General features: G+C 39.2%; 1 protein-coding gene across 3 annotated transcripts in view; it reads right to left on the bottom strand.

The window, feature by feature from the left end:
* KDM5A (lysine demethylase 5A) overlaps positions 1–27,920 on the bottom strand; it is an 85,925-nt gene that overhangs the window by 47,961 nt on the left and 10,044 nt on the right. For all 3 annotated transcript variants that reach the window (XM_067756094.1, XM_067756092.1, XM_067756093.1), the window contains exons 4-14: positions 25,901–26,071; positions 23,809–23,943; positions 17,492–17,597; positions 16,224–16,315; positions 15,454–15,612; positions 13,911–14,030; positions 13,048–13,206; positions 7,245–7,426; positions 5,635–5,797; positions 4,414–4,533; positions 859–1,053 (exon numbers count right to left, since the gene is read on the bottom strand). In XM_067756094.1, the coding sequence (XP_067612195.1) occupies positions 859–1,053; positions 4,414–4,533; positions 5,635–5,797; positions 7,245–7,426; positions 13,048–13,206; positions 13,911–14,030; positions 15,454–15,612; positions 16,224–16,315; positions 17,492–17,597; positions 23,809–23,943; positions 25,901–26,071 (1,602 nt within the window). The remainder of the gene's footprint in view (positions 1–858; positions 1,054–4,413; positions 4,534–5,634; positions 5,798–7,244; positions 7,427–13,047; positions 13,207–13,910; positions 14,031–15,453; positions 15,613–16,223; positions 16,316–17,491; positions 17,598–23,808; positions 23,944–25,900; positions 26,072–27,920) is intronic.

Genomic DNA, 27,920 nt, shown 5'->3' with positions numbered 1-27,920 from the left:
TAAGCCCGTGCTCCACAATTACTGAGCCTGTGCTCTAGAGCCCGCGAGCCACAACTACTGAGCCTACGCACCTAGAGCCCGTGCTCTGCAACAAGAGAAGCCACCGCAATGAGAAGCCCATGCACCACAAGGAAGAGTAGCCACCACTCGCTGCAACTAGAGAAAGCCCGTGCACAGCAACGAAGACCCAACGCAGCCAAAAATAAATAAATTTATTTAAAAAAAAAAGAAAGAAAGTGGACTCTACGAGAGCAGGAGGAAGCATGGTACAAACCCAGCGAGGCTACCTATGTAGGGAGGGTTAGGGAAAATGGGCCTAGATGTGGCTGAAGACACAGATTTTCTCATTTACTACCCATTTCAATATGATCAATGTTTAGTTTATTCTAAGCATTCAAAATCCCAACACTGGGTTATTCGGTCCTTCTTATAGTCATTAAAAACTTAGAATGCAGGGAAACACAGATTGATTAAACTCTGACAGTCTGCAATCACCAGAAACATAATTTTTATTCAATTACAAAGCTGAGAGAGAAAAAAATTTTTGAATTTTCTTGCTTAAAGAAGTAATACTATATGTAGGAGATTTTAAAAAATACATACATACCTAAGAAATTCTACCTGATAGGACTGCATTTTTAAAACTCTGGAGATGAAGACATCAAGATTCCTAAAACTTTTTCAACTTAAAGAAACCAAAACGGCAAGTACAGAAGTGGGAAATCTTCTCCAAACCAGTAATTTTTGTGTTCAACTTCTACAGGGATCAAAGATGAAAATGGATTCTTTCCACTGGTTTAAATTTTGGTATATCCCGTGAGCAGTATCAACTACAGGAAACGTACTCAGCAAACTCACCATCTGCATAACAGACTCCCTCAACCGTGTCTCCTCTTCAGTCAGGAGAGTCAACTCCTTGCACACCATGGCGGCAAGCCCCACGTCCAAGCATTCCGGATCTGCTGCCATCTTGAAAATTAGTTCCTCGTGCGAGAAGACACAATGGCGCCTCAGCCGACGGTAATGACTGACACACTGACGGCCAATGGGCAACTGAAAACAAGATTCTCAAATTAAATTACTTGCTTATAACACATTCCAGAACAGAACCACTACTTGCCCCCCAGATCCTCTCTTTTATTATAAAGAACAGAGAATAACAACGTCCATTTGAACATAAGAGGTAACTGTAAGTATTAAACCCTTACCGCCCAGCAAGAATTTCAAAGGCCTTCCCACAGGAAATTCCCATAATGTGAGATGTTGAGCTTCTGGCCTAAGCTGATTTTCTACTCATTATGTACCTCAAGAAGTATGAGTTCCTTGATATATAAATGAGGCAGCAAACTCTTTTAGACCAGTCTAGTATGAGACCACTCTTACAGGAAAAAGAAAAAAATTTTTCAGGCTATCAAGGGATAACTGGACATATTCAGCATTGATGTTTCCACAGAACAAACAACAGATGCTACTATCAATACAAGGTAGGGAGGGAGGGAGGGGAAGAAAGCACTACTTAAGCAGTTCACATGGACTAACTTTATTTTTTATAAGGACCAAAGCAAAAGACAATTTAGATTTTAGCATCTAGAGATTATTTTTAAAACTACCAGTCTGGCCTAAAGAGAATTCAAAGTGAAACCATGAGATTACATACTTTAATTTTCCTAAGTGAAATAAATCACTAAATGATCACTGTTCATAAATCAACAGCTACACTTTTTAAGATAACTTCTGAAAATCTATCAAGCTTTAAAACAAATTGATACTAGCTATGCTACACAAACTCTCTCTCTCCAGCTTCTTTCCTTCCCTCAAGTGGAAAAACCCGGGTGTCTGAAGTTTTGGTTTGTATTTGAAAACCATAATATAAAACAGAAAAAATTAGAAAGTGGACCTTTAAGAACACCTTTTAGAGCTCGCCTCCATTCTGAGAAAGGCAGAAGGGAATCACAGGAATCAGAGTTCCAGAGTACAAGACTATCTCTGAATCAAGCATTATTTCCGGACTCTTCCGAAGAAACAATCTTTCCCAAGAAAATATATATACTGAGCCTATGATTGGCGACTATCTTGTCTAATAACAATATACAGTTCTTTCATTTCTTAATTCTCAGAAATTTACTCTTTAAACATTTCTCAAATACTTAAAACAAGAGCAAGAAGAAAAACAAAACTGTAGGATTTGCAGTTTTTAATTATTATTGATACAATATACAAGGAAGCCACATAAAATACAACTGATTGTCCATTGTGGCTTATAAAACTCAGTACCATCACTTCATTCCAGATACAAAGCTGCTTTTACTTTTCATTTATATCACCCTTCTCTCACAAATATCATCTCACTTGTTTGAGGTTAAGTGAACCTTAGCATCTTTACACAGTAGGTAAAAAAAAAATTAGGACCAGTGAAACTGAAAGTGCTGTCCCGGGACTTCCCTGGTGATGAAGTGGTTAAGAATCCACCTGCCAAGGCAGGGGACACGGGTTCAAGCCCTCGTCCGGGAAGATCCCACATGCCGTGGAGCAACTAAGCCCATGCACCACAACTACTGAGCCTGTGCTCTAGAGCCCGCAAGCCACGACTACTGAGCCTGTGCACCTAGAGCCCGTGCTCCGCAACAAGAAGCCTGCGCACCACAACCAAGAGTAGCCCCCGCTCGCCACAACTAGAGAAAGCCTGCGTGCGGCAACGAAGAGCCAACAGAGCCAAAAAAATCCACAAAAAACAAAAAAACAAGAAGTGCTGCCCGGGCTTCCCTGGTGGCACAGTGGTTGAGAGTCCGCCTGCTGATGCAGGGGACACGGGCTCGTGCCCCGGTCCGGGAAGATCCCACGTGCCGCGGAGCGGCTGGGCCCGTGAGCCATGGCCGCTGAGCCTGCGCGTCCGGAGCCTGTGCTCCGCAACGGGAGAGGCCACAACAGTGAGAGGCCCACGTACAGCAAAAAAAAAAAAAAAAAAAAAAAAAAAAAAAAAGTGCTGCCCAAGGGACTTTCCTGGTGGTCAAGTGGTTAGGACTCCATGCTTCCACGGCAGGGGCTGCGGGTTCGATTCCTGGTTGGGGCACTAAGAGCCCACATGCCACGTGGCACAGCCAAAAAAAAAAAAGTGCTGTCCAAGATCAAACATCAATAATAGTGATCACATTAAAGGCAGAAATCATCTCTAACTCATCTCTGAATCACCTCCATTTCCCACCCTACACCTACCTAGCCAAGGAACACCTAAATCATAAATACATAATACATGTTAGCTGAGGTTTTAAAATAGAGTTCAAGTCCAAGGCAAAGTCCTAACCTCAGTCTTGCTCCTGTTGCTTTCTAACAAGAAGTTTAGAATTACTAGGTCATGTAAGATTGTTCATTATACAATTTCATTCATTAGCCAAGGAAACAATATTGTTAATCATGAAATTTAACAAATTACGGTGCCCACAGAAAATATAAGATCCAATATTACTAAAAAATATCCCCCCAAATGTCAGGAGAGGTGACAAAAAACAGCTTCACTGAAAGAAAAATAGAGTCAAAGAGTGTATGCTAGGGCTTCCCTGGTGGCGCAGTGGTTGAGAGTCCGCCTGCTCATGCAGGGGACACGGGTTCGTGCCCCGGTCCGGGAGGATCCCACATGCCGCGGAGCGGCTGGGCCCGTGAGCCATGGCCGCTGAGCCTGTGCGTCTGGAGCCTGTGCTCCGCGACAGGAGAAGCCACAACAGTGAGAGGCCCGCGTACCACAAAAAAAAAAAAAAAAAAGAGTGTATGATAGGTTTGCAGTCTTTTCCCCACCGACATGACATAAAAATAACTAATTACTTTTTGATATCTACCTCATTTAAAAGCAAAATAGCAATCAATGGCAATACCATTTACACAAAAGTGCAGCCCACAGAGATCTCAATATTATAGCTGCCCTTTAAAATAAATTTTTTTAAAAGAATATAGAAAACATAAAATAGCAGGAAGAATAAAATCACCTAATTATCAGAAGGAAAAAAATAAAGGAATATTTTAACATAAATATCAGAACTGGATATTTTAAGATAAAAATCAGAGCTAGATATTTGTAAACGTGGTACAATTAATTCTTGAAAAGATGTGGTCACCCTTCTAAAATCCAAAAGCGCTCAGAGAAAACAAAGACTAGAGGAATTACATTCTCAGAAAAAGATTCAGAAAACATCAACTGCCCATTTAAAATTCAAATAAAATGAGAAAGTAGCAAATGAGAAGTAACGAACTATAAAATCTTCCAAATAAAAACTACCTGGAACTCTGTAAATGGCAAGAGACATTCCAGTTTCCACTGAAATATCCGTGGGCCCTCCCCTCCCCAGCTAAGCAAGCACAGCAATTAAGATGCATTTTCCGGGGCTGTTAGTAGACACAACAGCTACTTGCTATCGAACAGACCCAGTCAGCAGTACAGAAGTTCACAGCCTCAGCGAAGTTGTAGCCTTGATTAAATCCAGAGTGATAGGCCCGAGGAAACGTCACAACAAACTCGCCAGCACACTGATTCGTCCTATACACCTAAATGCAAATTGGGAACAGGGTACAAAAACAAAACAGAAGAAAAACAACAGAAAAGGGAAACATTTTATGTCAATTTCAGAAGCATTTTTCAAACTTTAAAACAATAAAGCATTAACCTACACAGACCAGAAAACAGTATCAGGCTTGAAGCAGTAGTCAGTTTCACCTTCTTAAAATAGTCACTGTAAATTATAGTAATTCATGACAAGAGTTTACAGCCTAAAGAAATTTTCAAGGAGAAAATGCTGCTCTCATGAGCTACTAGTTTCCCAACCTAATAAAATTTTTACAGTTAAGAGAATTTTTCTTTTATTCCTTTCATTCCCGTGTTGTAAACAGTGGGAAAGGATGTAATTTCATCCTACTTTTGGATAATTTTTTCTGGAAACTAATTGATTAGCTCATACGTCATATGGAGAGACCCCCCAAATCAGTTTTCCTGAATCTCTTTGTTTTATGACAATACTATGTCTTCTGAAAAGTCCCAGATTCTGCATAAATTTACTCTTTAAAGACAGAGTGACATTACTACTATCACTCGATCTACTTTCTTAATAAGGTTATGATGACTACTTGACTACATGTAGCAAACATTAAATTTATACTTTATCAGGTATTCGTAGCTTAAATTTAATAATCATTTTCAAACCTAGAAGTTTAAAAGCAGAAACGGTATTCATTGTATATTTTTACTTCATTATCTCATGTGAAAAAGAGGCTATGAAATCTTTATACGAAATATGGGAATATGATCTCCACAAGGATAAGCATTAGTTATTAGAACAACCACTTAAAATACTTATACTTTGGTTAAATGGGGATAATAAAGAATATGAGATTTTTATTAAAAGCAGGATATACTGAAAACATGGCTATTCTGATAGGTTGCTATACATAAGGTAAATGTGATTCATACTTTACAACACCCCATTCTTAATCAAATAAATGTTGTTCCCTTCAGAGTATCAATTCTAATTTGGCTTGAAGATGATGTGATCTTTTATTTCCCATTACAAAACAAGCATATACTGTGACTCTACTCAAAAGCGTACATAACTTTAAATTTAAAATACTGAAGGGAGATGCAAAAAGACTCACAGGCACACCATGCTCCATTAGCACATTGGGGTTCATGATGGTGACTAACTGATGTAGGAGATCAGGCTGGGATTCAAATAACTCAGGGGCCAGCTCCCTCATCACCTCCTCCAGTTGTTCTGCAGCATGAGATGGCACACCATACCATGTCTTTGGCTCCCCCCTAGCAAAAGAAATAACTGTTTATCTAGGTAGAGCATGGTGCCAATGAGGCCAGGGTCTCTGATTCAAATCCACTAAATTATAATTAACTTTGTCTTGCTCCATGGCCATAGATTATATGCCCTGAATCCTAGCAACCATCTCAAAAATCTGTGCTATTATTCGTAATAGGGGGGTAAGGCAAGAGTATATGGATAGGTAGGTACGTACTTATCACTACAGAAAAGTAATTCAAAGTATATAAACTCTTTAAGGTAGATCACTAAACAGCATCTTCAAATAGGAAAGATGCTATATGAAAAGCAAGCATTGTTCCAAAGGATACTGACATACTGCCTGATTCACAGGTCCACTGGACATTCCAATTATCCCCACAATGATCAAAGTAAAAGTCACTGCCCTTTAGAGTACTTTTACGTAACTTCATTGAGTTCAATTTTACTATCCAAGGAAATAAGCCAAGGCGAGAAATTGTTGAAACCCTGAATATAGTTCTGTCTATGAATCTTAAGACCAAACACTTGGCATCATTAATACACTAGACTTTAGTGGACTAGAGTTTTATTTATAATACTAAGTTGAACTTTAAGGAACTGGATTTAATTAGTCATGCTATCTACAGAATAGCTGAATTTCTTAACCCTCATACAATTAACCGTGCTGTCTCTACAGAAACTTACTGAGATGACTGAAAATGTTCTGCATCGATGCTGGGTAATACAGGAGCCACTAGTCACAAGTGACGATAAAGCACTTAAAATGCTGTTAGTGCAACTGAGGAAGTAAACTTTAATTTTACTTAATCTTAACTAATTTAAATAGCCACATGTGGCTAGAAGCTATCATATTACACAGTACAGCGATGAAGCAGAGAAAGAAAATCATTAGCTTTCCAATGCATAGTGTGATCTGAGCAGTATCTTTCAAATGGAGAGGAATACATCATTTGGTTAAGATGAGAATACTGGACAAGGAACTGGGTAAGTAAATAAAAGCTGTGGGTGTGAAACAAAAAAAACAGCGAAAAAATTTAATGAATACACATGTAACATAGGCATTTTTAGAGAAAATGTTATTAAAAAGGAAAAACAAAAATTTCAATTTGAAATTTTTCAAATTTCAACCTTAAATACTGAAGGTTAGTCAGATCTTAATTATATAAACTTTAAAAAATATCCTGCCTTGCATTTCAAAAGTTATACCAGAGAAATTTTCATGTGCGCTAAATGTAGCATAGTTGGGTCCGAAACTTGAGGCTCTGCTGCATGCACATACTTGAAGAGGGAAAGTATCTGACATGTTGTACCCTGAGACCTCTACACAGCACATTATCCAACTTTGCGGTACAAAATACTTTCAAGTAAGCTCTCCCTAACACATCATCTAACACTGTTACACCTTTAGAAAGGTCACTAAGTATGTGTGCTGTTAACAAAGACTGTACATACCAGTGCAAGTAGTTGATGGAATAGCTCCAGTGATCTTCGATGTGCCAGCAAAAGGAAGAGAAGCACATTCCCACATAGAGCCATGGCACCTTCATGCCAGAGATGTCCACATTGATATGTGCAAGAACAGACTGCTCCAGAACAGGCATGTTATTCAAGTTCCAACCAGAAAGCGCATATTCCTACAAAAGGAAAAAAATGTAAATAAGAGATCAGAAATGACAAGTGCCCAACAGAAACCTCAAGGGAGTCTTCAAAAACAAAAGTAAAAATTTTATAATAATTACAATAATCTAGTCCATAGAATCTATGCTCTTTGATCTCTACATGTAACTCATATTCCTAAATATTCACTCCTATCTCCTGTTATTTATATTTCCCTTTAATTATCTCAGATATCTCTGGTTTACTCTGAAGCATATAAGGCTTTTTATTACTCCCCACCTGCCCCCATAGCTTACCAGTAAAATACTCTAAGACTCATTTTAATAGGTTGCTATTATATTTCGACTTTATCCCCGGTAACATAACTTCCCAAAATGTTTACCACTATATTTACAGAATGGTGCCAGATACTGTGAAGACAAAACATAATAAGATACAGAATCCGGAATCTGTGGCAACACTGAAGACCAAGATGGTGCAGAAAGCACCCCCAACTCCCACAAACACATCTATTTACAACATCAAAAAAAATTTTGCTTCATAGATGAACTCAAGAGAAAAAAGAATTCGCAGTTTCCAAAAACAAAGAAAGAAAGCACAGGCAGAATGAACAGGGAAAGCTGTTGTCTGAGTTTTCACAGAGGTTTCTAACTGGACATAAGCTCCAGACATGGGTTTCAGACAGCCACCTCTGAAGCGGTATGCGGTACAGACTCAAAGTGCTATTATCCTTGTGCAGAGCAGTCCTCAAAGTGGGTCTAAGGAACCCAAGCCTATTTCAGGGGACCTGCAAAGTCAAGCTACATTCATAATAATTCTAAGATGTTATTTGCCTTTTTCACTCTCATTCTTGCAGAAATGTAGTGTGAGTTTTCCAGAGGATATGTGATGTGATATTGCAACAGACTGAATGCAAAAACAGGTAAGAGAATCCGCCTTCTATTAGAAGGCTGATAACTGTTGAACCTGGATGCCAGGTAGGGAGGGAGGGAAGTGCATTACTATGTTTAGTTTTATACATTTGAAAGTTTCGATAATACAGAGTTAAAAATAAAACCCTCAAATTAAGAGGCTAAATAGCCAGTGACAAAGCTGAAGGGAGAATCTGTGAACCAGAAGACTGATTTGAGGAGATCATCCATAATGCGGCACAGAGATAAGGAAATTATAAAAGTGTAGCTAAGAGTTACAGAGGATAGAAGAAATTCCAACAAAGGCTTAACTAGGAATCCCAATACGGAATAATAAAGAGATATGATTCCTACCCTCAATAGGCTTTAAAAAAAAAAAAAAAAGCAGTTTTCAAAAATACTACTCAATATATTTTTTAGTTGGCTGAACAAATACTGAAACTAGGTGAAGAGACCAGGCCTACATACAAACAGTTCCAAGATGAGACAATATATATTAAACTCCAAACACAGATAAACTAGTAAATTATATAGTTCTTCAGAGGACAACAAAATAGTCATCATCATGAGTCTGGATCAATAAGAAAACTTGGTGGAAAAGGAAAAACCTGGGTTGATCTTGGAAGACTAGGTAAGATTTGAAGGTAAATGACAAGAGACAGAATATCCTGGTCTGGCTGGTAAAGAGGCAGAGTGGAATGGTCATACTCAGAAAAGCAGGAAATAAGACCAGAAGAGAAGACTGGATCTTTAATCTTAAATTTCAGACTAAGAAGCTTGGATGATATCCTATATTCAAAAGGGAAATAAAACAGATTCTGAAAAGTGAAACAATATGATAAACATCTTAAATATTTTTATATTTATCTTAAAATTTTTGATTATGGAAAATTTCAAACTTAAATAGACAGAACTGCAAAATGAACTCCCCAAGACCCACCGATCTTAAAATTTTAACCGAAAGCCACGTATGAGAGAGACTGCAGAGAGTGGCAGTGCTCAGAAGAGCTACTTCAACAGAGCAAGCCTCAGACAGCCACCCTTCACAAGGCCCGCTGCGGGGCTTCCCTGGTGGCGCAGTGGTTAAGAATCCGCCTGCCAATGCAGGAGACACGGGTTCAAGCCCTGGTTCAGGAAGATCCCACATGCCGCGGAGCAACTAAGCCCGTGCGCCACAACTACTGAAGCCCGCGCACCTAGAGCCTGTGCTCCCAACAAGCAAAGCCACCACAATGAGAAGCCTGCATGCCACGACGAAGGTAGCCCCCACTCGCTGCAACCAGAGAAAAGCCCACGTGCCGCAACGATGACCCAACGCAGCCAAAAATAAAAAATAAATAAATTTATTTAAAAAAAAAAAAAAAAGGCCCGCTTCAAGTTCGGCCCCTGGCTGGCATCTGGAAAGCTGCACGGTAAACAGTTCGTGACACTAACACAGGGTGGCTCGCAGTGCTGCACAGTGTGGTTTATGCACGCCCGATCTCCTTCTGGGGGTCTGGAATTTTGCTATGTGTTAGGCAGAAGGTGCCTATGTCACCAGCCGCTTATAAGAACCCTGAGCTCTGGGTCTCTAATGAGCCTTCCTGGTGGGCGATGCTTCACACATGGTGTCAGTCTGATGCTGGAGTACCTAAGTGCATCCTGTGTGACTCCAGGGAGAGAGGGCTCTTGAATGCTTCCAACTGGCTACCTCCAGACTTTGACCACACATCTTGTTTTCCCTTTGCTGATTTTACTTTATATCCTTTCACTGTAATAAGTCACAGTCATGAGTTCTCAGCGAACCTGAGAAGCTCTGGGGAACCCCCAACACAAGTGATCATTATGTAAGACCACGGCAGTTATCCCAACATGACATGACAGTACGGAGACAAGGACGGTGGTAGTGGGATTGAAAAGAGGCCAATTCCACAGAAAATAATGAAAAATAAATTAACAGGATTTATTCAGTGATTTACGACACAGAGAGGATAAGATGAAAAAAATGTTTCCAAGGTTTCAAGTTCTATGCCTATTTTTATTCCTCAGAAGCCCTGTTTGCAGAGCACTTGTATTTATAAGACAAATGTATTAACTTCAGAAGTACTTTTCCACTAAACTATGATACCAGAGAAGCATGCTGTCAGATGCCAAGAAGCTAACTCATACAGAAGTTCAACATACATGCACAGTTCCTGGGGAAGAGACGGCAGGTATCTACTTTTCTAAGAGTAACTTCCAGAGAAGAGTAACAAACTGACAGAAAATATAAGTATAAAAAATACAGAGATTTTATATACACTGTCTAATTAGTCCTTAAAATCCTTTTGCATAAATGGGTTCTCTCACTCCATCTTACAACATAAAAACAGAATCCTGAGTAAAACGTTATTGCTTATGAAATAAATAGCAAATCGATGACCCAGACTAGAAAAAAGAGCTGTATCTCTGTCTCTTCATGCTATGCTGATGTCTTTAAAGCCCAAATTTCTCCACATTTTTTTTTTTTTTTCCTGTACGCGGACCTCTCACTGTTGTGGCCTCTCCCACTGCGGAGCACAGGCTCCGGACGCGCAGGCTCAGGGGCCATGGCTCACGGGCACAGCCTCTCTGCGACATGTGGGATCCTCCCGGACCGGAGCACGAACCCGCGTCCCCTGCATCGGCAGGCAGACTCTAAACCACTGCACCACCAGGGAAGCCCTCCACGTTCTTATATAAAGGTGAATGGAGCAAAAGCAAAAACAGATGAATATTCATACAGAATTCAAACATTTAGAAGGATTAATATCTATATTGTTTACTTAGGGTTGACATTTAACCACATTTAAAGTAATCTTTAAAAACTCTGTGACCAGGCTTCCCTGGTGGCGCAGTGGTTGAGAGTCCGCCTGCCGATGCAGGGGACATGGGTTCGTGTCCCAGTCCGGGAAGATCCCACATGCCGCGGAGCGGCTGGGCCAGTGAGCCACGGCCGCCGAGCCTGCGCGTCCAGAGCCTGTGTTCCGCAACGGGAGAGGCCACAACAGTAAGAGGCCCGCGTATCGCAAAAATATATATATAAAAAATAAAAAAAATTAAAAAATAAAAACTCTGTGACCTTATCTCTTAAGATTAGAAGATAGAAATATCTGTTCAAGAGCAACTTAAAAATTCAAAACCAAAATGAAATTCAGAAAAAGTTAAAAGCTGTAAAACAAAGCCTCTTCCCAATAAGGAGGTAATTGCCTACCATTTGCCAATGGAAGGGTATGAAGAAACTAAGGTTGACGCATTTCTTTATACTTCTACAAAGCAGGTTTTAATTCAGTGACATTGAACATGTACACATTTCAACACTGAACTGTTCCTATAAGATATATCTGTATAGGGTTTCCCTGGTAGCACAGTGGTTAAGAATCCACCTGCCAGTGCAGGGGACACGGATTTGAGCCCTGGTCCAGGAAGATCCCACAGGCCACAGGGCAACTAAGCCCACGTGCCACAACTACTGAGCCTGTGTCCTAGAGCCCTCAAGCTGTACTACTGAGCCCAAGTGCTGCAACTACTGAAGCCCACACGCCTAGAGCCCATACTCTGCAACAAGAGAAGGCACCGCAATGAGAAGCCGGCGCACTGCAACAAAGAGTAGCCCCAGCAACCAGAAAAGCCCACGCGGAGCAACAAAGACCCAACGCAGCTAACTAGCTAGCTAGTTAGCTAGCTAGCTAGCTAGATAAATAGGCAGACAGACAGACAGACAAATAAATAAATAAGTCAACCTTCAGACTAGATTTTTAAAAAAGCAAGATTCAAGCATATGCTGCCTATAAGAGACACACACCAGATTCCAAAATACAAACAGCTTCAAAGTAAAAGAATGGAAAAGATATGCCATGTCAATGGTAGCCCTAAGAGACCTAGTGTGGCCATATTTTTAATTGTATATCCTTCTCCACTATGTAACTTTTTTTTTTGACCATGTGTTAACTCTTTTAATAGGAGATAAAACTCTCAATTACTGCCAATTACAAAGGTAAAGAAAAGGTGACAAGGACCAAAGTAAAGAGAAAAAGAAATAAATGATCATCTTAATTCAGGTTTACACACAGAGGTCATCCCCTAGGTGACAGTACTTCATTATCTGTTACAGTTTAAATGCATATTTGAAAACCTACCTGCCCAGGTGTTAAAGGAAAATTAATTGTGGACCTACCAGTAAAATGTAATTTTTTAAAAAAATCTTGTCACTTGCTAGATTTCCAAACAGAAAGAGCTAGGCAAAATCTTAACTAAAGTTAAAGTTTTAAACCAATTTAACTGGTTTTAAAATGCAAAGTTAAGGGCTTCCCTGGTGGCACAGTGGTTTAGAGTCCACCTCCCCACCTGCAAGGGACGCAGGTTCGTGCCCCGGTCCGGGGGGATCCCACATGCCGCCGAGTGGCTGGATCCGTGAGCCATGGCCGCTGAGCCTGCGCGTCCGGAGCCCGTGCTCCATGACGGGAGAGGCCACAACAAGTGAGAGAGGCCCACGTATGGCCAAAAAAAAAAAAAAAATATATTGATAAAATGCAAAGTTAAATAATATTTAATGGTACTTTGAATTTATTGTTTTCAAAACTGAAGATTATTTTTACTGTCCAAATTCTACATATTTAATATTTTAAATGAACGTGGTCGCTTATGATTAAAGAAAGGCAGTTTTCTACTATGTAAAGGCTGAATCAGCTTCAGGGTAAGAAATCTGGATACTACTATGTGCTCTGCACCTCTTCTTCTGGCAGCATCTTTCTCCGACCATCCTTTACAGGAAATCCACTTCCAAAGTCTTTTGAGGAGATGTCAGCTCCATACTCTACGATAACATCTTCTTCAATGCTGCTCACCAGCCGCCAGAATTCCTTCTCCACTAGTTCTGTGGGAACCATCTACACAGGGAAAACAAAGATTACAGATTACCAACTCTCTATAACCATAACCCACTATGACATAATACACAGGTCAAATGAACAAAAAGCCCATGAAAAAACAGAAAACCTTCTCAATTCCCAGAGCTGAAAAGACTGCAGTCCTAGCTTTTCTGACTGACGATGGGAAAAAGCTAAAGACAACTTAGATGTTCAGAAAAACATAATGAATTTGAACTGCCTTCTTCTGCAAGCTGCTTTCCAACTAAGAAGGATAAAGATGACCCAGGACATAAGGAAGGAAAAGGAAATACAAAAATCAAGGCTGAATTTTAACAGCTTTGGCAAATTATTTCGAAAGGGATTTTTTTAAAGTCCAAGATCCCCCAGGGAAAGAAGCAAACCTCATACTACAAATAACTAAACCAAAGCAGCAACTGCCGCATCCTCCGTGCCTGTCTGTAAAGGACAGCGCTCCCAGAGCACTAAAGAACAAGTGGAAGGTCGAAGTCAGTTTCTCTACAGTGCACACTGCCACGGCAGAGGGTAAAAGAAACAAAAACAGATCCCAGGCCCCTAATCTTCAGATCTGGTGTTCTATCATCTTCTTTATGCTGTCCCTGCTTTCTACAAAATAATGAAAGTTTTTAAAAAGCAACGCTAAAGCTTTGGAATCAGATAAATTTTTATACTTTCCCAAAGTGACCTTAAAGATAGATACTCACATGAACTGGCATATTGAAATAGTCAGACTTAAAATTATCTGCCATCTCTCCAAAGCTCTGAAGTGTATACTCTCGTACAGCTTGTTCAAATCCAAAGGCTTCTCTAGGTTTATTACATTCCTGGGAAGAAAAAAAATCTAAGATTAACTTACTGAAACTGAACTGAAGTACGCATTAAGGCCCTCAGGTACTACCTTCTTTGATCATTTCCCTAGGGGAAGCAAATCCAGTCAACTCTAGACCACAAAACAAGTATTAATGTGGAATCAGGAAATAATGTTCTTAAACTTCAACTGCATTTTCACACCTTCCAGTAGGAAGGTGGCAATGAGACAGCTTTGGGCTTTGGAGTTGTCATTAAGCTTTGGCACCAAGACAAACACCTGGAGGACTACCAACCTGGAATCAAGCCCAGGGATGTCTATTATCCTCAGTGGAAAAAATAAATGTTCATGGAGGGAGAAAAGGTAAAGGACAAAGGGATATTCACCGGGTTGCTAGGATAATTAGCTAGAAAAATGATTTTTTTTCATACTACCAACCACCATGACCAATTTCTTAACACAAATACTGACTTCGAGTAGGACTGAATCATCTAACCTTGAGAATAATAAATTAAAAAATAATTCAAGGGACTTCCCTGGTAGCAGAAGTGGTTAAGAATCTGCCTGCCAATACAGGGAACATGGGTTCGATCCCTGGTCCGGGAAGATCCCACATGCCACATGGCAACTAAGCCTGTGCGCCACAACTATTGAGCCTGCACTCTAGAGCCCACGAGCCACAACTGCTGAGCCCGCGAGCCACAACTACTGAAGCCCGTGCGCCTAGAGCCCGTGCTCCACAACAAGAGAAGCCACCGCAATGAGAAGGCTGCACACCACAATGAAGAGTAGCCCCCGCTCGCCGCAACTAGAGAAAAGCCCACGCACAGCAATGAAGACCCAACACAGCCATAAATAAATAAATAATTCAAAGGCCATAAATATCCATCTTTGACTACATCTAGATATACCATCACTTTCCCTTCAACGTCCTATCACATTTTGTTAAAATAAGTAAACAGACCAGACATTTCATGATAATGACATCATTATAATCTTTCAATAACAATTTAGTACAATCAAGTCAAAATTTAAACAAGTTAATAGATACCACCAATTTATTTGGTAGCATGAAAACTGGATGCATGAATCCTAAGTTCTAGAGCTTCATGTCTGATTTTTACTTTTTTAAAAAAAGAAAAAACAAATAACCTACAGACTTTCTTCATTTTTATTGTTTTCCAAGAATATGAATATTCTGAGCAAAGTCTGCAGCAATAAACAGAATTATCTAACCAACAGTCAGAAAAAGACTCTTTAAAAACAAACTGCCACAGTAGAACTGTTACACTTCCAGTCACTATCACTCTTCAAAAATCCTGGCGATTTCAAACACTGAAGAACAAAGAGAGAGGAGAAGAAGCTTCACGGAGTGTGTTCACTGTGCACGCGTACGTGTGTTACTGTTCTTAATCCCAAAGGTAAGGTTAGGCTTATACCTCAGCGACACATTTAGGGCACCTCCAGTCTCCTTTGGGCACATCAGGTAGTGGGGGAATTAAACAAAATGTATGATAGCTGTCATCACATCCATCACACAACAGCAATTTATCTTCATTATTTCCCCGACCACAAAACATACAAACGTAAAGATCAACCTGTTAAAAAAACAAAATAAAATAAAAGTTTATTTTCTGTAATAAGCAATATTAAATTTTTACCACGAACACCTTAATTGAAACAAACAAAATAATGTACACTAAAAAGTAAACATAACTTAAATCCTTAATATTTATTTTAAATAACTTTATTTAAATATTTTGCATAAAACTTCCTAAATTTCCTCAGAGCTTCTACAAGCAAATTAATAAAAGCATATCAAGGTATGAGAATAAAGGAAGACTACAAATCTAGGGTACTTGAAAGTCAATTTATATAAATAAAATATACCACATCACCCTTTCTATACACAAATACTCTTTATTGGTAGAGGGCTGAATACCGAGCATTAATACAGCTAAGGATTTACAGTTTCACTTCATCCTCTCACTCACTCACTTACAAGGTATAAGACTCAGGGAACAGTCTGTGTATATGGGACAAAGCAAAGTTAGTATTATATAAACCAAAGCGGCAAGTTCAGATGCACCATCAAGTCTTACAACTAAATAAACTAACTAGATAACATACTAAGATATAGCAAGGTAAAAAGTGCAAAACTAAAATAAAAATAAATCCTTTCCCTCCTGACACATCTCAGAACACTTACAAAGTTAACAGAGAGAGTTCCTTTCCGTTGTCTCATTTGCATGTTAAATGCGTCTGACCTGTTGGTAACTTTTCGTCTTCGGGAGACCTCATCTTGAAATAAAAATAGTTATATAATAATAATAGTAAAAACTAATGTTGAGAGCTTACCATGGACCAGACACTATTTTAGATTATTTAAATTAGTTAAAATCTCACAACACTATGAGGCAGATAAACTATTATCCCCCCACTGAAGATAAAGAATCTGAAGCACAGAGAAGCTAGATAACTTGACCAAAATCACACAGCCAGTCAGCGGCAGACTTGGGACTCTAGTCCAGGCAATCAAGCTCCAGAGAGCGTAACTACTAATTCTACACTTGCCCATATGTAGTACTTATCAGGGACTAATCTGGGACTAGCTTTGAGATCACTGCCAGCTAATACAATTACAAACAGAAAAAAGATAAAGTCCTTAATATTTTAAAAGAGCAATAGTAAACATTATAATGTATCTAGAAGTCCTATCACACTGAATGCTTTGCAAGTGATGGAAGAATATTACCTGATTATCCAGAGTTCAACCCACAATCTGAATAAAGACTTAGTCATATCATAAAATGCACAGTAATCAATATGACTTGTGATTATAGCAATTCATTAAATTCTTACACAGTAAAAACATATCCAACACAATCTTTGTTAAATTGAGCTTTAAAACTAACATGCACATAGAACTGTGAAACTTGATCTCCGCATTAGCAATTTTACTCACAAGTTTCTAACATGCTAAGCTGAGAGTACTAGGCATTCTTTAAACAGGTTACTTAAATGAAGTATCATAATATGCAAAGGCAATTAAAGAAAAATATCAAAATTATGGTTAGAATCTAAATCATTAGCTCTCCCCAGTATATTTTGATACTAAAGGTCAGAGAAATCCTCTATTTCTCTTTAAATTTAAAAATAATAAGCTTTAGATCACTTTAGATCAGGTGAGAACCATTAATTTTGCAATTCTCTTATAAACTAGCCTTTAGAAACTACAATTTCTGTGTCATGTGTTAGACATGGAGGAGGAACTTTCTCTCTTCCAAAATATTACAAAAATTCAACACAATATGGCTCCTCACACCTTAAGATTATCTGCCACTAAAAAGGTGATCTGTCTAGGAACTATGCTGCCTAAGAAAATCCCAAGGCAGACTACGATCGAGTATCATATGAATCTTGTTAAAACCATATTGTTGTACCTTATTTCTTTTCGTGACCAAATAACAGATTTACCTTCTTTATCTTTTACTCCCATTGCCAAGCCCACAACCTTAGGCCCAGCCCCAAAAATCCGAAGTTTCTTCAGTTCCGTGTTTCTATTCACTTCTCCAGATTCTGACTAAAAAAAAATAAACTCACATTAGTCTAATTATTGTGATTCATAAATTTATTTTCTTACCCAAGAAAAGTCTCAAGATCCAATTCAAAATGAAGGAAAATTTTAATTTTTCTAAACCCACTTGCTGCCTCATTGCTGAAGTCACCAAAGCGCTCTGCAACACCCAGATTCCTTTCCACAAAAGAAAATCTACCTTTCATAAAAGCATAGTTGTCAATTAGGTTCTGTCCAGAGACAGACACTACTGGTAATTACTGGTGTAACAGTGGTAATAACTCGATAGAAATGCCCACTTCTAACTTGCTAATGGACACCCATCTTTGATTAGGGCAATTATGCCCATCCTAGGAGATGAATAATGACTGTCCTAAGTCAATCATGCCAATGCCATTTCTCTTTGTTGGCGATCACCTAGCTAAGGGTGGGAATGCTATCGTGTTCTAGCCAGTGAGACATAAGGAAGGTCTACTGCAAACCTCTGGGAAAGATTTTCATCTTCTATTAAAAGAGAAAGCATCTCAAAGAGTAAGTCCTTTTGACCCAACTTCCTTCCCCACTGCTACAAGACTCAGTCTGATGGAAGCACAGCGCTGGACGCTACAGCAGCCACAATGCAATTAAGAGGAGATATATGTATCACCCATACACTGAAGAAGGCCAGGCAGGAAGATGGAAAGAGCTTGGCCCTTGATGACAATGTGAAGTTGCTATACGAATCCTAGAACTACTTATCTCTGAAAATCTAATGTGGAAAATGTGTCCGCATGTGAAAACTGTTGTCAATGTTTAAGCTACTGTCATTTGGCATTCTAGTACTTGAGGATAAAGCATCATGACAGATACCAGTGTTACACCTTGAATTTAGATAATCTCTGAATGCAGGGTAATAACCAAAATTTACTTAAAATATACTTAGTCGATAAGAATAAAAATAAACCAGGATAAAATAGACTACTTTATAAGTCTATGGCGACCTAACAGCAGACAGACACAGGCAGCCTGGACTACTAAAAGAGCATATAAGAACCAAACCAACCAAAATGGCATTTCAAAACGTATCTTTAAACTCTGGTAGGCTGACTTGGTTATATTAACCTATAGTCAGTCCAATGAAAAACATTAACACTACACATTCTCTTTTTTTTTTTTTTGCTGTACACGGGCGTCTCACTGCTGTGGCCTCTCCTGCTGCGGAGCACAGGCTCCGGACGCGCAGGCTCAGCGGCCATGGCTCACGGGCCCAGCCGCTCCACGGCATGTGGGACCCCCCCCAGACCGGGGCACGAACCCGCGTCCCCTGCATCGGCAGACGGACTCCCAACCACTGCGCCACCAGGGAAGCCCCTAACACTACACATTCTTTACCACTGTTAAAGCAAAGTACATAGTAATAAAAGCTAACATAGTGAGTATATAGTATATGCCATATCAAAGTATTCTAGTCAATTAATCCTTACAACCACCTTTTCAGACAGACAATAAAGTCCCCAAAAGTGGAAATAATATGACAACATTCTCTGATCTTACTGGCATAAAGCTAGAAATAACATCAAAAATCAAAAGGCCCGGGCTTCCCTGGTGGTGCAGTGGTTGAGAGTCCGCCTGTCGATGCAGGGGACGCGGGTTCGTGCCCCGGTCCGGGAGGATCCCACATGCCGCGGAGCGGCTGGGCCTGTGAGCCATGGCCGCTGAGCCTGCGCGTCCGGAGCCTGTGCTCCACAACGGGAGAGGCCACAACAGTGAGAGGCCCGCGTACCGCAAAAAAAAACAAAAAAAAAACAAAATCAAAAGGCCCTTCCACCTGGAATTTTTTCTCTGTATATACATGTATCACATATATCATATATCAGAATCTCTGGAACAAAGGAAAGAAATAATCACAGGAAATTCTATAGTCTTAAACACAGCAATCAAAGCAAAAGAGCAGGAATAAATGAATTAAGTTCCCAACTCAAAATGCTAAGAAAACAATTACAACATAAACCAAAAGAACTTTGTGATGCTAGATTAGGACTAGAATTATCAGTATGAGCTGAAAATATAAAGTCACAATTTTTAAAAATTGATTTCCCAGCCCTGGCCACCAGAAGGGGCTACAAGCAATGGTATCCCAGTAGGAACAAGCACACCTTGTGCTCAAATCTTGGCTTCTAAATACCATTTCCCACTGAAGTGAACCAGGATTCCTTGGAGAAATGGCTGATTCCAGGTCTAAGTCACGGCAAGAAGACAATGGGATTCTTTGTGCTAGAAAGTAAGTGCTCAAAAACTGATGGAGAGGGCTTCCCTGGTGGTGCAGTGGTTAAGAATCCGCCTGCCAATGCAGGGGACACGGGTTTGAGCCCTGGTCTGGGAAGATCCCACATGCCGTGGAGCAACTAAGCCCGTGAGCCGCAACTACTGAGCCTGCGCGTCTAGAGTCTGTGCTCCGCAACGGGAGAGGCCACGGCAGTGAGAAGCCCGCACACTGCGATGAATAGTGGCCCCAGCTCGCCGCAACCAGAGAAAGCCTGCGCACAGCAACGAAGACCCAACACAGCCAAAAATAAATAAATAAATTAATTAATTAAAAAACAAAAAAAAACTGATGGAGACTTGTCAAAGAACATATGAACCTCTTGAAGGGGCTCCCGCAGGCCAAATTTGGAACAATTCGAGTATCAAAAAGGAATAAAAAGTAGTAATAGGTTATAAGACATTTATCAAAAAAGTCATGCTCTATAGTGAGACTATAAAAGGAGGAGGGACACTCAAGGTTGGTTCCATAGGTATATACATTCATCAAAATTCATCAAGCTGTACACTTAAGATATACACATTTTACTGTAGGAAAAATACTCAAGCGTGGGAGTAGAGTTTTTTTAAAGAAAAATGCTAACTAATAAACGTAGAAGAAATGACAGAACCAGAAAATCACCTGGTTTGCAACCACCAACATAATTAACTGAGGCAAGGATTATCAATGAATGTTAAAACTATTGGGTAAAACAAGTTAATGGAATAATGGAAATATTGTTATTGAAAAATAATGGAAAGTTAATGGAAAACAAGTTATTCCCACAGTCTTTTTTTTTTTTTTTAACATCTTTATTGGAGTATAATTGCTTTACAATGGTATATTAGTTTCAGCTTCACAACAAAATGAATCAGTTATATATATACATATATTCCCATATCTCTTCCCGCATATTCCCATATCTCTTCCCGCTATTCCCACAGTCTTATAGTTTACTCTGATTACTTTTATTACGAGGAGAATAGTACATTATAATGAAGAAATGCTGGCTCAAACTTAGTGTCACCAAAAATGGGACATACTGGCATTCTAATGTATAAGTGTTAAGGGTTTGGTCATTCTTGATATAAACAAACTGCAATCTCAGCTTTCAAGGAACTCATTCTAGTGAGGTCACAGAAAAAAACAATTAAAGCAGAGTATATCAAGCGATGTGATAGAGATGGGAAAGGGAAGTAGGATAACTTTCTTAACTTCTATTTCTTGTTTGGGAAACTATTCGATGGCTGTGCTTGTCACTATCACCAAGCTAGAAAATATTTTTTAAGAAAACAGATTTAGAAAAGGTGATAATGTTTGCGACATACTGAGTTTAGCTGTGTGTGGCCACCAAGGCATACATATACACACATGCACTCAAGACCCCTGGTGAACAGGGAAGAAGCACGGATGTCATGACTTATTTAGGAGTCCTGAGAGATAGGTAGTAACAAATCACAGGGTGGAAGAGACAGCTGGGTAGAGTGAAGATAAGGAAGACTGAGAGCACTACATGCAGGGCAGAGAGAAGAGATAACAAAGATTACTGAGGAGTGGTCAGAGAGTGACGAGGGAAACGAGAAGAGAGGTGTCACAGAAGCCAAAGAAAAAGCAAATTTCAAGAAATGCAAACATGATCAGAGATGAAGTAGGTTAAGAAATGAAAAAGGGGTCTCAGCATCTGACAATTATTAACTCTGTGGTAACTTGAATAGTGTAGTTTCAAGGAAATTATTTAGCTCAAAGTCCGATTACAGGGTTTAAAAACTAAACAGATACTGAGGAAACTGAGAAAATATAGATGATTTTCCAGGGAACTTCTTCATGAAAAGAGGCAAGGAGTAAGGAACTATCTAGGAAGAGGGCTTCTGTTTTTAAAGCCGGGAAGGATGGGAGTAGAAGGATTACCCTTGGAGAAAAAGGCACACTCTGCCCACAGAGATAGGTAGAGATTAAGAATGAACACCAGATAGTTTCATGTATGGGGCAAGAGGTTGAAGTTCTACCAGAAAGCCTTTACTGTCTTTCTGAAATAGAAGACTAGGAATGAGGCAGACTGGCAACATTAATTAAGGACAAACTGCAAGGTGAAGAAATTCTTAATTGCAAATCCTCAAATGGTTCCAATATCAATCCAATATCAATCAATCTGACTACAGCAACAATTACTGCAATGGGTAAAAGTATTCTGTGTAGTCCCTATTGTTACATAATGAATGGCAATCATTATATAATCTGATGAAAGGCAATCAGAAATAAGCAGGACTTTTTTTTCATGGTTTCAGAAGGAACATCAAGGGATTTCACCACAAGCTGGCAACTGATTAAATGGGCCCACCTGGGGCAACTCTTCAAAGTTGAGTCACCATGTCAAAGAGACTAGTCTTCAAGTATTTCAGGTCTTAAGACAGAATCTTCACTATATACCCAAAGACGATCAGAACTTGAGATCAACCATGGTAATAAAAATCACTTAACAACCAAACCAGAGTTTACTAATTTAAAATAGAGCTATTGGGACTTCCCTGGTGGCGCAGTGGTTAAGAATCCACCTACCAATTCAGGGGACACGGGTTCGAGCCCTAGTCTGGGAAGATCCCATATGCCACAGAGCAGCTAAGCCAGTGTGCCACCGCTACTGAGCCTGCACTCTAGAGCCCGCGAGCCACAACTACTGAAACCCGCACACCCCAGAGCCCACACGCCGCAACTACTGAAGCCCGCATGCTCTAGGGCCTGCGTGCTGCAACTACTGAGCCCAAGTGCTGCAACTACTGAAGCCCACGCGCCTAGAGCCCGTGCTCTGCAACCACAGAAGCCACCACAACGAGAAGCCCGTGCACCACAACGAAGAGTAGCCCCTGCTCGCTGCAATTAGAGAAAGCCCGCGCACAGCAATGAAGACCCGATGCAGTCAAAAAAAATAAATAAATTTAAAAATTAAAAAAATAAAATAGAGCTATCATTTTCCAAAAATTTCCATTAAATTCACATGCCCCATTCAAGACACCTACCTTTCTGCTATCAGAGTACCTAAGAAGCTAAATTATTAATCAGGAGGTTATTTAGCAAGCATAAACTCAGAACAAGGAAAGTAGACATGGCATGAAAAAGACATATCCCCTGAGCTACAGAAAAGCAAGATGAAGTATCATTAGCCTGCCTCTACAGTGACAGGACTCCTCACAACCCCAGATCCAGTATCTCTTGTTAATAGTGAACCCACTTTCCATGTGAACCACTTCCATCCTTAAATGTGTTTAGGACCCAGAAAAGCTGCTGTCCCAGTTCACCCATATGTTAATTTAAATGGGCCACATCTCAAGAGTCCTAAGGGCACCTCACTCTCCCCAGCCTACAGATTGTCTTTACCAAAAACCTTTAGAAACACAACTTCGAGGACCACAAAGAAATGGGAATAGGAAAAAGGTGGAGGGGAAGAGGGGCAGACAAAAAGAAATTAGGGCATTTTTCTTCCGATGTATTCATTAGGCTTTAAAATTATTCCAGGTCACAAGAACACTGTAGAAATTACACTGGAATGGTTCGGAGACTAAGAAACTTACCCACTGGTTTTTAAAGGAATGATGAGTAAAGATAAAACCACTCTTTCCTATTCTTCTCACTTATACTAACCACGAAAATAAAATATACTAGAATTCATCAGCATGTCTATGAAATTGGCCCTACAGTATCCAGAGTCACTCTCTGAACCGCCACCCCTGTCATAGCTGTTCAAAATTAACAAAGAACTCTCTAAATCAAATCAGACTGAAGTTTACAATCCCTTCCTCGTTCATCTCAAAGGTATATGGAAACGCGTCTCCGAGTTTTAAAGAACGACAGCACGTGAATGACCTCCCAGAGCCAAGTAAGTGTTCTGCACAGTCAACACTCTAGAAACGCCTGTCAAAAGCGGCCCATGGAAACTGATACCTGAGACTTGACACGCCTTGTTCTCTTCGGCAGAATGTTCACTCTTGTGCCCGGCTCTGGGGGAGTTTGGACATCAGTGCCAAGAACCTCAGGCTCCACTTTTTCCTTAAGATCTAAATTAGGCATTTGTACACCCTAAAGAATTGAGAGCACAGGAAGAGGGCAGATTCACTTGTAAGAAATCAGATTTGAGAATAAGGAGAAAAATAATAAATTTCTAAAAAATCCCTAAAACTACATGAAACCAGATGACAATTCTCCCACCAAACTGATCTATAGATTCAAGACAATCCCTATCAAAATCCTAGCAAGCTTCTGTTGTAGAAATTGAGAAGTGGATCCCAAAATTTATGTGGAAATGCAAATTGTTTGGAAATTTTGAAAAAAGAACCAAGCTGGAGGACTTACACTACCAGATATCTAAACTTACTATAAAGCTATGGTACTCAAGACAGCATAGTATTGGTGTTAGGGTAAAACATACAGATCAAACAAAGAACAAAACAGACTAGAAATAAACCCACATATTTATAGTCAACTGATTCTCAACAAAGGTGACAAGGTAAATCACCTTGGTAAGGTAAATGGGAGAAGGGTAGTCTTTTAACAAATGGTGCTGGAACAATTGGATATTCCTATACCCCCTCTCCGCTGCCCCCAAAATGAACTTATACCTTTAACTCAGACTATACACAAAAAAACGACTCAAAATGGGTCACAGACCTAAACATAAAAGCTAAAACTATAAAAAAAAAACACCTTGGCCTTAGGTGAAGAAAAGATTTTCTTAGATATGATAACAGAAGCACAATCCATAAAAAGGGAGAAAATCAATAGATTACTCTTCAAACAGACACCATTACAAAAATGAAAAGACAAACCACAAACTAAAGGAAAATATTTATAAAATCATACATCTGATAAAGGACTTATATCCAGACTACTTAGCAAAATCTTAAAACAAGTATAAAATGACTGACAACCCAATAAAAAAAAGATTTGAGCAGACAGTTCATCAAGGAAGATATACAAATGGCTAATATACACATGAAAAGATACACAACACCATTAGTCATTAGGGAAATAAAATTAAAACCACAATGAGATACCACTACACACCCACTAGAATGGCTGTAAGCAAAAAAACTGACAATACCAAGTGTTGGCAAAGATGTGCAGAAACTGGAAGCCTCTACATTACTGGCGGGAATGTAAAATGGTTCAGCCACTTTGGAATACAGTTTGGCAGTTTCTTAAAAAGTTAAACATAAACTTACCGTATAACCCAGCAATTCCACTCCTAGGTATCTACCCAAGAGAAATGAAAACGTATGTCCACACAAAGACTAGTACATGAATATTCATAGCATTATTCATAACAGCCATAAACTGGAAACAATCCAAATGTCCATAAGTGATAAATGAATAAACAAATGTGGTATATCCATACAATAGAGTATCATTCAGCCATAAAGAGGAATGAAGTACGAATACTAAAACATAGATGAACCTTAAAAACATTAGGCTAAGTGAAAAAAGCCATACACAAAATCATACTGTATGATTCCATGTACATGAAATTTCTAGAAAAGGCAAAACTATAGAGCCAGAAAGCAGATCAGGAGTTGTCCAGGTTTGAGGGTAGAAGAACCAGCTATAAACAAACACAAAGGAATTTTGGGGGCTGATGGAAGTGCTCTAAAACTGGATGGTGATGATAGTTGCATAAATGTATAATTTACTAAAGCTTATTGACTGTGTATCTATAATGGGTGAATTCTGTAGTATGTAAATTATACCTCAATAAAGCTGTTCAAAAAAAAATACATAAAACCAAGTGGAGGAATTTTTTTAAAAGCGTAAGTCTTGCATAAGCTTACACATTTTAATAAGAAAACTTTCTTCATTCCCATTAGCCTTTATCTTGTAAACCACCAAAAATAGCTGTGATTTTTAAACTACACCTTGCTCCCCCCAAATTTCAGTACCTGGTGAAATCATAGCCAATTGCTATCTTGTTATAGTAAACAATCTAAAGTTTATATATGGCAGAGTGGATTTATCCACCCCTAAAAAAAGTGATGCATCTCACCATAAGGCTGACACCAGACTGGAAAAGCTCATATGGGTAGAGAATTCTTTCATAATGTGACTTCAAAAGAGACCCAGTTCCTTTTCCTGGCAGATATCCCAAGCGGCTACCCACTTTAGACCATTTCTTCTCTTTGGTGACCATTTCAAAACCACCTTTGCTGGCAACAATCTGAAAAGAAAGTAAAAATTATTTAGGGAAAGAGGTAGATTCATGTATTCTGACTCTACATCTTGTCTGCTAAATGGAAAAATTATTCTGGGCCTAGATTTTATATTTCCTTTCAAGAAATATGTGACAAAATTGAAACTCATCAACATTTAAAGTATGGAAAAGAGACAATAACTTTTGGAAGTTTTAAACTCTGTTACTGGTCACTGTGCGTACCTTCAATGAACCAAGCATTCAAAAATATTTAATGAATTTATGCTTTGCACACTATGCACCTTGAGAAAATTAAATACATATATGTACTCTATATCCACGTGGAATTCAAAATATAAATAAAAATTAAAAACAGACCAAGTATAGACATGTGAATGTTATTATATAATATAAAGTGAATGTAAATCCCAATACTAGAAAATATAGCAACTAACTTACAGGATTTAACAAAAATGTCAAACAAACAGTGGATTCAGAGGATATTTTGAAAAAGAGGCTATAATTTTTCAAAAAGAGAAAGGCTTTACACAGAATATTATAAAGAAATGATGGGGAAAAATAAATTCCGGAGATGTACTAGAACATAGCACAGAATGTATTAAGGTAGGAAGTAATGGGATAAATTGGCCAATTTTTGCTGAATGCTCACATCAAACCAGCCACAGTATAGAGCAGACATGTACCCAGGCCCCCATCTTTCAGAAACTGATATGTACATCTCTCACATTCTAAAATATAGGCAGTTTTCAGTTTCACTGATGACAGAATAGAGAGTGTGATTAAGTTATTTGAATTCAAAACAATTTTCCTCTTTGGGTGTACACTACTGTATTCTACTATATCAAAAAGTTAAGAGAAAAATTAAACAGAATTACCATATGACCCAGCAATTCCACCTCTAGGGAGACAGCCAAAAGAACTGACAGCAGGGATTCAAACAGTACTTGCATACCAGTGTTCACAGGAGCATTATTCACAACAGCCAAAAGGTAGAAACAACCCAAATATCCATCAAGAGATGAACGGATAAAAAAAAATGTGGTAAAGGCGTACGTGGAATATTATTCAGCCTCAAAAATGGATGAAACTCTGATACATGTGACAACATGGATGAACCCTGAAAACATTCTGCTAAGTGAAATAACACAAACACAAAAAGATGAATATTGTATGATCCCATTTAAATGAGATAACCTAGCATAAGTGAATTCATAGAAAGTATGATAATGGTTTTACCAGGTGCTACAGGGAGGGGAAAGTTCTGGAAATGGACAGTAGTGATGGTCGTACAACACTTTGAAAATATCTAAGGCCATAAGATTGTACACTGAAAAGCAGTAAACAGTTATGTACGTTTCACCACAACTTTTTTTTAAAGGCTAAGAGCATGGACTCCAGAGCCAGATTACCAGAGTTCAAATCCCAGCTCTGCTAACTCAGTAGCTGTATGACCTTGGGTAAGTTACATAATTTGCATCTCAGACTCCTCACCATTATTAAGAGAGTAATAATAACAGTATCTATTCCTTATTATGAGGCTGCTGTGAAGACAAATTAAAACATGAAAAGCACCAGAACAGGGACTTCCCTAGTGGTGCAGTGGTTAAGACTCCACGCTCCCAATGCAGGGGGCCCAGGTTCGATTCCTGGTCGGGGAACTAGATCCCACATGCATGCCACAACTAAGAGTTCGCATGCCGCGACAAAGATTCCACGTGCAGCAACGAAGATCCCGTGTGCGGCAACTAAGACACAGCGCAGCCAAAATGAATGAATGAATGGATGGCACCGGGACACAGTAAATGTGTGTCACAGTAAACACTGTATCAATGTTGGCTGTATTATAAATGTCTGT

This window comes from Pseudorca crassidens, chromosome 11 (assembly GCF_039906515.1).
Source record: "Pseudorca crassidens isolate mPseCra1 chromosome 11, mPseCra1.hap1, whole genome shotgun sequence".
Lineage (NCBI taxonomy): Eukaryota > Metazoa > Chordata > Mammalia > Artiodactyla > Delphinidae > Pseudorca > Pseudorca crassidens.
The sequence above is the reverse complement of the archived record's forward strand: the minus strand, read 5'-3'. Positions and strand labels throughout refer to the sequence as shown.